The 12,826-nt window shown below is 37.9% G+C and overlaps 1 protein-coding gene across 3 annotated transcripts in view; it reads left to right on the top strand.

Moving 5' to 3' along the window:
• The window catches only part of ptpn4 (protein tyrosine phosphatase, non-receptor type 4), an 88,907-nt gene that overhangs the window by 58,761 nt on the left and 17,320 nt on the right, over positions 1–12,826 (top strand). For all 3 annotated transcript variants that reach the window (XM_015398564.1, XM_015398562.1, XM_015398563.1), the window contains exons 9-13: positions 737–824; positions 2,581–2,669; positions 8,897–8,960; positions 9,898–10,070; positions 10,748–10,816. In XM_015398564.1, the coding sequence (XP_015254050.1) occupies positions 737–824; positions 2,581–2,669; positions 8,897–8,960; positions 9,898–10,070; positions 10,748–10,816 (483 nt within the window). The remainder of the gene's footprint in view (positions 1–736; positions 825–2,580; positions 2,670–8,896; positions 8,961–9,897; positions 10,071–10,747; positions 10,817–12,826) is intronic.

Raw genomic sequence — 12,826 nt, 5'->3', positions numbered from 1 at the left:
GATGTTAAAGCTGGACAAAAATAAGTAGTCATTGAAAATAGCAGTTTTTTATCCATTTCTGACACTTTGAAAAATAATATACTCAAATATATTTTCATATGCTGATATCAAATAGATCGATACTGCGTTTTTAAAAATCAATTTGATATCAGCATATGAAAATATATTTGAGTATATTATTTTTCAAAGTGTCAGAAATGGATAAAAAACTGCTATTTTCAATGACTACTTATTTTTGTCCAGCTTTAACATCGGTATCGATATTGGTTATCGGCTACATGAGTTTTAAAATATCGGCATATCGGATATCGGCCAAAATCCCAATATCATGCATCCCTACAAATAATCTACTTATATAAAACTAACTTACATAAAGCCTGGCCCCTGCTGGTATATTTGCTTTAATGGCAAACATGCAGGTTATTATTAAAAGGTGACATAAATTGAAATCTGACTGGGATAAAGTGTAGCATAAAGATACCAACTTTGGAAAAATGTCATTTTCTGTGCATCACATAAGGAAATATTTGGGTTTTAAGCTTTAGAAGCTTACCTGCTAGCATAGTTGGATTCACACTCCAACAGCTCATACCCTCCTTTTTCTCACAATTACTTCAATTTGTCTAACTGACGATTGCTTCTGTCTCCTGTCCCTCTGCACCACCCTGCCATCAATGCTTCTCTTACTTTCCCACCTATGTCCCTGTCTGTCTGCGCCCCCTCCTCCTCCTCTCAGCGGTCTATCTCCTGCCCAGTCGGAGTTTAATTATCTGAACACAGCACGCTCGCTGGAGCTCTATGGGGTGGAGCTGCACTATGCAAGGGTGAGTAAGGTTTAATTCCATCTGTGTTATTTCCTGCGTATGTTTCTATACGCTAACAGCTACATGAATCTGAGCTCCACGGGGTAGATGGCTCGAATGTTTCCACCAGTTGCAGAGTGAAGCAGTTCTGCATTATTTCCATAAAACATTAATGCCCTCTCCTCCTAAAAGCTGTCTAGAATAGCAGAATCTTAAAATGTCTTTCATTTGTATTATTTTAACTAGATGGATGTGGAATGATAAATGGTAAAAGATTATTTTATTATGTAACCCCACTCTAAGGCTGAACGGAGCTTTCATCTTGTAATATCGGCTCATCCTGTTGAGTGAATCCACAGGATGAGAATTAGAGCAGCAGACTCTCAGCCATAATGTCATGATGGGGTGAAAATATCAAGAAATAAGCTGTGGGGCAAATAGAGGCTTACATATGGTTTCAGCTGAGTGGTAAAATAAATAGAAACAGGATGATACACATTTAGCATGTGTATCTTTATGTCGCTTATATTATCTTATTTGTTTTGCAAAGCAGTCATCTGCTCTTTTTGTGGTATTCATGTTCTCCTCTATAACTGTCCTTTAAAATCAACAAAGTACATAAGTTTTCTTATGTTCTGGCCTCGAGTGTAGCTTCAGGTTTTATCAGAATAAGTGGTGCATAGTTTTGAAATGGAAGGAGAATTATGCAGGCCCTTAACAGTATAAATAGCTGTATTTGTGTTCCTTAAAGTCGCAGGGAAGTCATATTTAAATGTCAAATCATTCTGGCTTAAACATGTATATAAATGTACTCTTTATCAGACCATATTGTCACAAAAGTTAGAAAATTTCTATAAAAAAAAAATCTGTGTTTTTCTCTCTCTGGTTATTTTATGCAGGCCAGTTAGTTATATGTCAGTCTGAACACCTAAATTCGGCCAATCATATATCAACGGTCATCTGTCAATCAAATTTTTGTAGCATCTTGATTCATATGTCGCAGCTAATATACACAACGATTGAAATAAGAAACAAGAATTATTAACTTTCCCATTGAGTTCCATCCCAATGTTCACGGGGATGGACGTCTGTGTCTTCCACAGGCGTAGAGCTAACAGAACTGGAAGCATTGCGAGGCAAGGGCTCAAACATGTACGACTGTAAGCCTTCTACACAAAACCAAGCTTCTGCTGCCCTGGCGTCCTCTTCCACAACATCTTCGTCCCCACTTTCATCCTCTAAATAAAAAATGGATGATGGAGGAGACTCATCCACGCCTCCGACACAAAACTCTCCTGTTTCCGCTGTCCATAGCGTTCCTTGATAGTGTCGTTTCTATGTCACCAATTTAGTGCTACTTGGTCCCAATGTAATTTCCCATTGGGAGTCTACTAGCACTAAGTTGCTAACTGGTTAGCTAGATGCTTCCGAGACATCGGCCACAACAAAACTTGCTTGCGAACCTTCCGCCACAACAATCACACCAACGACCAATCAAATTAACTTTATTGACTCGTGCAAAGTCAGGCACCACTCGGGAGAATTTGGAAACGCAATGGTTGGAACAGCCGCTTCCCGACGACTTTGAATATAGTCTTTTAACTGTAAATAAAATTCACATTCACACAGATAACTCCTGGATATTCTGTTTAGAGGATAAATATGGCTGTGTAGGAGGGAAAATATTGAAAATGGGATTTTTTAAAATCTTTTTGTCCTGTTCAGCCTGTCCTTATCATACAATGGGCTTGTCTCCTGTTTGGTTTTGTTGTTTTAGGACCAGAGCAACACAGAGATTCTCATTGGAGTGATGTCTGCTGGCATTGTGGTTTACAAGAACAGGGTACGAATCAACTACTTTCCATGGTGAGTCAAACACAAACCTGTTAAATGACCTCCAGACGTAATATTTATAGGGTTTGTTTATTTATTTTTGTTAGTCAGTGTTTTTTTTATTCAGCAAACATACGAGCCAGTAAACATTTAAGGCGTCGGACAAAATAACCCTGATCTCTGAAAAGGAACAGAGTGGTTAGTTCTCCTCAACATGACATACTTAACTAGATTTAAGTTGCTAAACCTCCATGACTTCAAATGCATTTCTATAACAGTTTTCACCTGTATTGAAGAAACTTTTGTAGGATTTTATAGAATTTCTGATGAATATGATCACATAAAGAAGAGGGTCTGGTTTGCAGTTTTTCTTTTGAGGTTTGTTCCAAAGATCCTCGCTCAGGTTGATGTCAGAGCACCACTGAACCTATCAAAGCTTGTCTTTATAGTTTTCATTATGTGCTCAGTTGTGGTCAGATACTAATAATCATAGTGTCCAAGTTTTCTGCTGAAAGTCTTTAGGAAATGTTTTCTTTGATGTTAAAAATGGCAAAAAGTGCAGAAAGTAATAGGTTGTGAAGTGAAGAAACTTGGTTGAGCACTGAAGCTCTGGTCCCAAATAAAATGCATGTGCCTTTTTTTCATGCTATTCTGGGTCATTTGAACCACAGCGTGACAATGAACTCTCACAGAGGGGGATAACATTCTGGTTTATACTCAGACTGCTCAAAGGAAAAGAAGAAACCAACAGGAAAGAAGGAAAAACAGAACGTCATTAAGTTTCTCAGTCTAATGTATGGTGGAGGGAGATGAGTTCATCTTAAGGAATGGGCCCGTTTTCAGTGTGTTCAGCCCTAACTATTGATCTCCACAACATCTGAATTTCTCATCAACAAATCTGATAGACATGAAATATACGTACAAATCCAAGAAGGTTCAAGTTTAGCCAGTTTTAGTATCACAGACATTCAAAAGGATTAGAAAGTAAAACATTTGTTATGTTCTGCAGAAGCTTGTCTGTCTTCCAGTTATTTCCACTGCAAGAGCTATGAGCTACTCTCATAGTGTCCTTTAGGTGCTTTGCAACTCTCCACCTCCTTTATAACTAGTGTTGCACCGATACCGATACCAGTATCGGACGCGGCCCCCGATACTGCCCTAAAATGATGGTATCGGTATCGGTGAGTACCAACAAATAGGGCACCGATACCATTTTGAGAGCTATATGCTTATTCAACTATTGTCACCCACTCCTGGTAGGCAATAAAAAGTTCTTCCGGATTCACTTTGTATTAGATTTTTTCCTGCTTCACAAAGGTAGGCAGCAGCTTGACAAAGCCATGATGGCAATTATTTTACATTATTATGGTATCGGTATAGGCCGATACTGCACAGCCAGGTATCTGGTATCGGTATCGGGGCCAAAAAATGGCACTATTTATAACAGACTATTTTGTCCAAAAAGGCTCTGTAGGTTTACACCCTCCTCAGAATCCCATGAAATTCCAAAGGAGTCCATCATTTTAGACCAAATATGTTTTGTTGCATTAGCCTTTTATCTGTGATGAAATGTTAGCAGACTTTTGGCCATCTCTGATTTATGTTTTTTTATAATCTCTATGGAATGTACAATGAAACTCCTGTTTACAGTAATAAATGCCAACCAAGCTAATCCTGCTAATTGGTTAAACGCTGAAGAAACAAAATACATTGCTGCTCTTAAATGCTTTGCTTTAAATTGTTTTAAATGAGAATCAGACTTAACAAAATAAAAGTTTAAATCACAAATCTTTGAATTGGGAACCACTAACTTTAACCTGAATGTTCATAGATTCAACTTGAATCATTTTTAGTATGAAAGGAGAAAAATAACAGCAAATTGTATGAAATTATAAGGAACTACTAATACACTGATGTGTCCCTAAATGACCATCATTAATAGTAACTTTCGGCTTCATATTTTCCTTTAGTTGCATTTTATTTTCAGCAGTGATTAATTAGGCTGCTTTTATGTGGTTTGGCAGCTACTAATCCCTGTTTTAACTAGGCTTTTTAAAAAGGTTCTATACCTGAATAAAGCAAAACATATGTTCTAGGGACTCTGTGAAGGAGTTTTTCTGATCAGGGATTACAGCTCCAACTGCTCAGAGGCAGGCGTCCTCTTTGGCTGACGGAAAGCCTGGCAGCTCTCTGCTGGAAATAAGAGTTCGGTGTGGACAGGAAACACAGCTGAGAAGCTCCTACACTGTTAAAACAAGCGCTCTTTGTTGATATTTATGTTCTTTGTCATTTCCACTGAAGTGGAAGTTCAAACTGTGGATGTCCTTGTTACAAACCAGCCTCTGTTGCCATCAGCCTGCTGCCAGCTCCACTTGAGCTGCCTCCAGAAACAGTTTTACACAGAACTGGCCTTCATAGCAGTTGAATATCTTAGTGATTATTGACAGTGATTATTAAAACCTAAGCCTCTGTTGAACTTTTGCTGAAAAAGCCCTCATGTATTATGATTTTTTTTCTGTCTAGCAGTGACCTGATGTGAAACCAGGCTTCCTGGAAACATTACAGTGATCAGATCTATTTGCTCTCACTGACCCTCCCCTCTGCTGTTGGTTCCTCTTATCACTCATGTTGTCTTATTCAATGAATCAGTACTTGGAAATCTGCTGCTGATGTATGATGAGGAGAAAAATGTCACCAGGGATAAAAGAGAAGCTGCTCAGAACTATTGAGCATGATTTACTGTGAACAGCTTTACAAGCTACTGAGTGTGTAAACTCTAATGAATTACAATATCACTGAAGAGTTTATTAAGTTAAAAAAAAAAGCTTATGAATATGATGGATTTATTACAAATTCTGTAATAGATTTCTGATGTTTTAATTTGAATAAAACAGCTAATTCCTTTTGACTTTTTTCCATAGATTCTTTAAGGGGGTTAAAGCCAACCAGCTCGGTTTATTATCTGCCTCGCCGATGCTGCTCTCTTCTTTTAAACCTTGATTTAAAGAATTTCTTTAATCTGAAAAGACATTATGACCACTGAACGCCTGTCTAGCTCTAGATGCTTGTGATATTGTCTCTGGTTTTCAGGGTGGCTTCACACCATTAAATGTTTGCCCACATTTTTATCCTGTTTTCTGGGTACGTCTTTGTGTTGCAGTCTAGATGCACTGCCTCCAGCTGAGGTCGGTGTCAAACCTTTCAGGTGTGGAGTCATTTGTGCGGCTCATTTTACTGTATACTTTCTTCCACCCAACTTTCCATTTAAATGCTGGGATACAGCACTTCGGGAACAACTTGCTTCTTTTGCGACTGCATTTAGAGGGCGTCTATGAAGTCAGCAGTCTTCCTCCCAAGATAGTGTAGACCATAAGAAGAGGTTTTTTTGTAATAAAATCCAGTTGTATTCATATTTTCACTTTCTGCAGAAGCTGGATTATGTTTTTTTTTTTTACTGATTCTGTGTATTTAGATTCATCTTTACGCTAAATTCAAACCAGTTTCTTAAAATCAGGAGGTTTAAATTCAAGCTGAAGCCTCCTAAGTTTCTCCACCCGACATGAGTTAAATTTAGAGACCAGCGCTGGTGTTTTCAGCAGCTGTTCAGCACGAAGACAGAAACTAGGGAAACCTAATCACCATCAACATCTCCCAGCTCTTTTCTCACCAACTTTCTGCGACTCAATGTCTTTTTTTTTCATCTTCTTCTTTGCAGAGTCTCACTTCTTATATCCTAAAATTTATTTAATTTCAATAATTTTTGTCCTCCTTTCAGTTCAAATTTTTTATTAAAATTTGGGGGTTGAGAAAAGAGCAGAGAGACATTAAGATTTTCCCCTCTTTCCTGTTTCTGTTTTCAACAGCCTGACAAATGAGCCACACTTAGATGGGGCATGACTCATGCTCTGTGTGTGTGTGGCTGTGCTGTTGTTGGCGATGCAAGTGTGTGTGAGTGTGTAAAATATATTTAGCAGAGAGCGATGAGTCACAGCAGCAGAACTCTGGGAAGGGATTATGTTACTCTGCTGCTGCTGCTCATCAGTGGCCGTCTTACTGTTGCCTCATGTGTGGTCCCCTGATTTTTACGCATAATTTATACCCCCGCTTTTCCATGTGACTAAAAAAAAAATATATGTACTGCCGCAACGCTTGGAGGCTCGAGATAAGCCTCTAACCCTGCTGCCTTAGAGGAAGGTTGGAGGTTAAATGGACATTATTACTGTGTTAAATGAAGGGGGTTTATTTGCACAAAGAATGGGACTTTAATAGAAAATAACAAAAAGGTTCCAAAAAAAGAAAAAAAAGAAAAATAACAATCCACTGGACTTTGTTTGCATGTTTGAAAAAAAAAATAGAAACGCTTCACGATCACGGATGTCATCCTCGCGCAGCGGCCTTGCTAATCTGGATGATGGATGATGGATGATGCAATGGATGACACGCGTGATCGTGAAGCGTTTCTATTTTTTTTTTCAAACTTGGAAGTCTAGTGGATTTTTTTTTTTTTTACTTTTTTGGAATGACTATGACCTAGATGACTGAGAATCTTCACCAGCATAACAAAAGGTTATTGATAAAATGAAATAAACGGCGAACATTGTCTTTATGTGGGATTTATTCTGATCTGGTCTTATAAAAACCTGACTTTTATTTTGGCAAAATGTCCCCACAGCTAAACAAAACATACGCTGGAGATTTTATTATTGATTTTTTTTTAATTATCAGCAAATTTAGTCGTTTTATCCGGTTTGTCTCCTGAACTGTAACGGAAGCCTCTCTTTTAGCAGAATTATAAACACTTCCATTGCATCACATAGACTTTTAGCTGGCTGCAAACCTTCATAGAACAGTTTTGCTCTTTACTATTTTGGCTGTAGACTTCTTTATTAACCAAGTAAAGGAATGGAGGGCCCTTCGCTCCTCATTGGAGGAACCTTACCTACACACTTCCATATTACTTGTTTGCTTTAGATTAGCTCAAAAACAGACGGCTTTGTAAAACTAAACTCCATGTAATACACCATTGCCACACATTAGGGCAGGGCTTTGTAATCTGCAGCTTCAGGGTGGCTCTTAATGGTTTGGATAAAAAGAACAAAAACAGTTTTAAATATTGGTATAACAACAGTACACGCCTCTTCAGTCTTTTAGTTTTTTCATTGAACAAATATTAATCAGCTTCCATAAAAGGGTACTAAAAGTGCCTGTAAGGTTTTTTTTTTTCTATATTACTCTTGTTTGGAAACTGTTGTTTGTTTTTTTATTTACCGTACATCAATATTTACAAAAATATTAGATCCCCTGGAAAAAAATGTAAACATCGTTTTTCGCAGAAGTTTGATTTCTCTTTACTTTTAAACATAACACTAATAAAAATAATAGGTTTTCCATTAATGACCAATTTCCTGCGGTAGATAACGAGAATAATTTATAAATCTGTTTTGTCTGAGTTTTGGTGCAGGGAGGATTATGGTGAGATTTTAACAGGGATCTTGGATCTAGTGAAATCTACTCTTTATATTTCAGCATGTCAAGCCAGCTAGGTCAATTTCATGCTTTCAATCATATGTGTTGGGGCTGACCTCGAGTTTCCAGCAAAACTTTGTACTGTAGCATTGCTGAAAGGAGCAATTGATTGACTTTAAAGTGGAATAACTTGGCCAGTCTGTTTAGCACTCTGATCTTAACCCGATAGAGCACCTTTGGGTAAATTAGAGCAAAGATTTGAAAGCAGACCCTCCTGTCCAACATTAGTGTTCAACCTCACTAATATAGTTCTGAAAGTACTATCCTGGATTTGCAAGAAAGCGTGTGGAGAATTAGTTTTGTCTTCTTCCCAGTAGCGTTAAGGCTTTAGAGCTGCAAAGGGTGGGACGACATCCTAAAAGCCCTGTAGGCTAAGAAAGGGGCGCGTCTATATTCCATGTGTTTGTGTGAAGGGCAGGAGAGGAAAACCTTCAAGGATATAGTGCATTTGCAGCAGAGGGTCAGCTTTACTTCAGGAACTAATTTTTGGTTTCACTTTTTATCATGGAATTAGTTTTAGTTAAGGTCCATTTAAATCTAATTTTAATATTATTATAATTTTTTAAATCTAAACTCTAATCTCAACGTTTGTTAGAACCTTGTAAAACCAGGTTAGGAATGTATTAGCACACAGTTCTGTGTTGATATCGAGGAAGAAAGTCCGGTTTTAACATTTTATCTGTGTTAGAAAGACAAGAGCTGACTTTAATACTGTTTCCTTTTCTAACTTCTAGGTTGAAAATAGTGAAAATCTCCTTCAAGTGCAAACAGTTTTTCATCCAGCTGAGAAGAGAGGCGGTGGGTGTACACTCACACTACTATGCTCACCCACTCACACAAACATATGCGCACCTCTATTTCACCCACCCACTGCTCTGTAATAAACAGCTGGAGATCTTTTCCAATCTAATTAGCCAGTTGTATGAATTTACTCTGTATGTATTGAAGTAAAGCATTTCAGCTCTGCTTTGTCTTCCTCTGTTTCTGTCATCAGGTGTCTGACCAGTCTTTGCCCTAACATCTATGTAGTAATCCTCCTCTTAAACCCTTTGTTTCACATTTGGATTGCTCTATTTTCTGTCAGCCTTTTGTGAATGTACTGTCATTTTTGGAGCTTTTCAGTAATCCTATGTTTAAAGGGCATATTTAATCAGATTTTAGGGCCTGAGGACCTACAAAGCCCAACAGTAGCAACATAAATAATTCACCATCTGGCTTTTTGCTGCTTTTACAGCAGAGGAGAAGTTTTTACCTTTAAAATGTACTGATGTGTCAGCCTTTGAAGGCGTTGCTTTATAAAACTGAACCTGCTTAGCAATATATGAAGTGGAAGGTATTAAATATAACAGAGTTTAAACACAAATCGTCCATACATATAAAATCAATGGAGGTTTACACCACTAAATAAAGAAATGGAGAATTATGTCCTATATCTTTTACACGTGCTCCCATTTTAGGCTATTATTTATGTTTTAATTCAGTGAAATTTGGAGTTAATATAAGAAAAAAAGTATTCAATAAATACTTTAATGTTGATGTTGTAATCTTTTCTGGTTTTCATTGATATCTCCATTCATAAACCTGAACTTATTTTTAGGGAATTGTTTCTAAATCCAGCCGTCTGTTCCTCCATCTATGTGTTTGCAATAATCCATCAGTCTGTCAATTTTGACCATCATCAGTCAGTTTATCCCTCTAGCCACTCAGTAACTGATGTTTTTCCTTCTGCGTGCAGACGGAAACCCGGGAGACCCTGCTGGGCTTCAATATGGTCAACTACCGGGCGTGTAAGAACCTGTGGAAGGCCTGCGTGGAACACCACACTTTTTTCAGGCTGGAGCGGCCCATACCGCCGCAGAAAAACTTCTTCGCTCACTACTTCAGCCTGGGCTCCAAGTTCAGATACTGGTGAGAGGATCTCCCAGTCGTGAAATGATGCTTGTTTTTTTTTTTTTTTATCATATTTTCTTTGTAGTTTGAGATGCTGCAACTTTAGAATCCCCATCATGTAGTATCTATGTTCTCCAGACCTTGTTTAACTTTTCCTCTTAAAATCTCAGAATAAGTTCACAGAGTAACAAAACTGCTCCTATCCCCTTCAGTTACAACTCGTATCCATTAGGTCAAATGTTTTTCTCCTATCCTCGCAGGTAAATCCCCCCATGTGAAGCGTTTCATTTCATATCTAACCTTTTTTAGTTCTCCTTTCTCTGAAATGCATTGGTGAAAACATGAAGGGAGTCTTGTGATGTATTATTGAGTGGCAGTGATGCAACGTGAGCGAGCCTTGTCTGATGTGGTTTTACCCTGGAGATATCTCCACACTTCTCTATAAAGATGGTCTTTTGAGTCACTGCTGTTTTTATCACAGATGAGAAGAGGATATTATGTGTTTCAGTTATTATTATCTGACTAACTGCGTCCTTTGCTCTGATTTTGTTTGGTTTCATTTCCTTTTTTTCCCCAGAAATATTTATACAAATCTAAGGGACTATCAGTTGTCATATTAGATTTTTGTATAATCAGAGATGAGTTAACACTATTAAATATTTTAAATCACTAATAATTGTTGTTTTTCTCTTTAGTGGGCGGACAGAAGTGCAGTCTGTGCAGTATGGAAAGGAGAAGGGGATCAAGGACAGAGTTTTTGCCAGGTAGTAAAAACATTGTGTCCTTGGTGGTTAGTTGGAATATCTCCTCCTCCATTACGTTTCAACTCAACTCCACTGTACTCACCTTTGCTTTGTGGGCATATCCTGCTTTCTTAACGTCTCATCAGTCCACGATTCCACTCAGTAATCAGCATGACTCATGCAATCAGTGAGAAGGGCATCAGTGTGACTCCTCAACCTCTTAACGTGCCAAGACTTTAAACATCATGTTTTCCTCCTCCACTCTCATCTCTGATACTAGGAAAAAATGTTGCTTTTTTAAATATAGACCAATCAGCCTTGATCAGCCTTCTTCCTATTTAAATGGTAAATGGCCTATACTTATATAGCGCTTTATCAAGTCTAAGGACTTTATATATTTTCCACCACTGACACATTTCAGCACAGACACACCGAGTCTGAGAAGGAGTTTTCATATCTTCTCTCTGTTCCTGGAGGATTTTAAAGTTAATTTTTTTTTTTCTAAAAAAGGGCTAAAAATTGTGTTTAAATTAGGAACTTTCAACACATTTACATCCTTCATGTTTAATTAAACCACTCCAGTGTGTCACACTTTAATACGCCACATAAAACAGCTACCGCTATCCGATGAGAACTGTAGAGAATGCACCTTGGCAGCACTTCTTGGAGGTAGTTTTTTTTTTAGACTTTCTTTGGGATTTAGTTCTGGGCCCCATCTAGATCATTTCACAATTTAATTTCCCTCTTATTAAGCTGTTTTTCTGCTGATTGGGATATTTGCTTTGACTCACAAAGATTCTCAGATGCTTCATTTCAGGAACCCAAACTCACTGTTACATAATTATAGTCCGCCTAATAAAAACATACTTCCATTTTAAGAAAAGGGAAATGCTGCACTAATGCTGAGCTCTGGTAAGAAGCTTGTGACATTATCTCTGGTTCAGAGCCGGCTAAACACAGGAATGTGTCAGAGGAAGCCAATGGCCTGGATACGTCTGTGTGCTGATGCTTGAAGCCCTGACTCCAGTCAAAGTGCACAACTTGTGAGCCTTGTCCAAACTCTCGATGGGCTTTGGCTGTCCTTGTTGGCAGAGGACTTTCTTTAACCATGCCTTTTCCTTCTATGAAACCTTCCATTAATTTGATTAGATACAGCACGCTGTGAGCAGCCAGCTTCTATAGCACTGGCATTTGTGGTTTGCCTTTTTTTTGAGTCCCAGTGACAGTCTTGCCCATGTTTGACCCATAAACTTCATCGTCAGGTTGTTCCACACAACAAGAAGTTTGACTTCGGTTCCACTGTGATCTCAATTTAAGTTCAATATTCAAAAAAATAAGATTTTTTGTGTATACACAATAGAAATGTAGCAGTTTTTCTATAACCCAAGAAGCTGAATCCTCTGGGATGTTACTTTGACTGTTTGTTTGCTCTGGTTTTACAATCAGAGCAGCATCTGAAATGAATGATAGTCCTCTTCCTATGAAAGCTACTCTTATATTTTATTTGCTTGTTCAACCTGAACTTTGTAGATATCTGTAATATAGCTGTGTTTGCACAATTTTGTTGGCATTTTTTAAAGATGTCTCTTTTGTAAAAAGGAACTTGAATCCCAAAAAGGAGACCTGTATTGATAAAGGTTTAAAAAAATTGGAAACATTTGGAAGAACCAAACGTTTGTTTTCAGTTTGGTTGTAACCAGAATGTCTTGGTATGGATGCGATGGTTGTTTAATATTCATTCGATTGATAGTGTGGAGGGAGAAACTTTCACAGCTTGAGTTTACAGATTTGAAAACCATCCTGAAGTTAAAAGTAAAGGAATTAGTGTCCAGAATGTGTGGGGTCCTGGATGGAGGGAATGTTAACCTTGATAATCCTCTCTGCTCATCTGATGTCTTGTGGGAGTCTAAACCTGTCCTGTTGTTTGGATATCAAAACCAAATAATGAAGGACAAAGACAAGATAAACTCTGACTCAAAGCAAGAGGGCTTTTTTTCTCTCCCTTAGTATTTTTTTAACAGATTCTGGACA

Source organism: Cyprinodon variegatus, unplaced genomic scaffold, assembly GCF_000732505.1.
Source record: "Cyprinodon variegatus isolate N-32 unplaced genomic scaffold, C_variegatus-1.0 Scaffold941, whole genome shotgun sequence".
Classification (NCBI taxonomy): domain Eukaryota; kingdom Metazoa; phylum Chordata; class Actinopteri; order Cyprinodontiformes; family Cyprinodontidae; genus Cyprinodon; species Cyprinodon variegatus.
The sequence above is the reverse complement of the archived record's forward strand: the minus strand, read 5'-3'. Positions and strand labels throughout refer to the sequence as shown.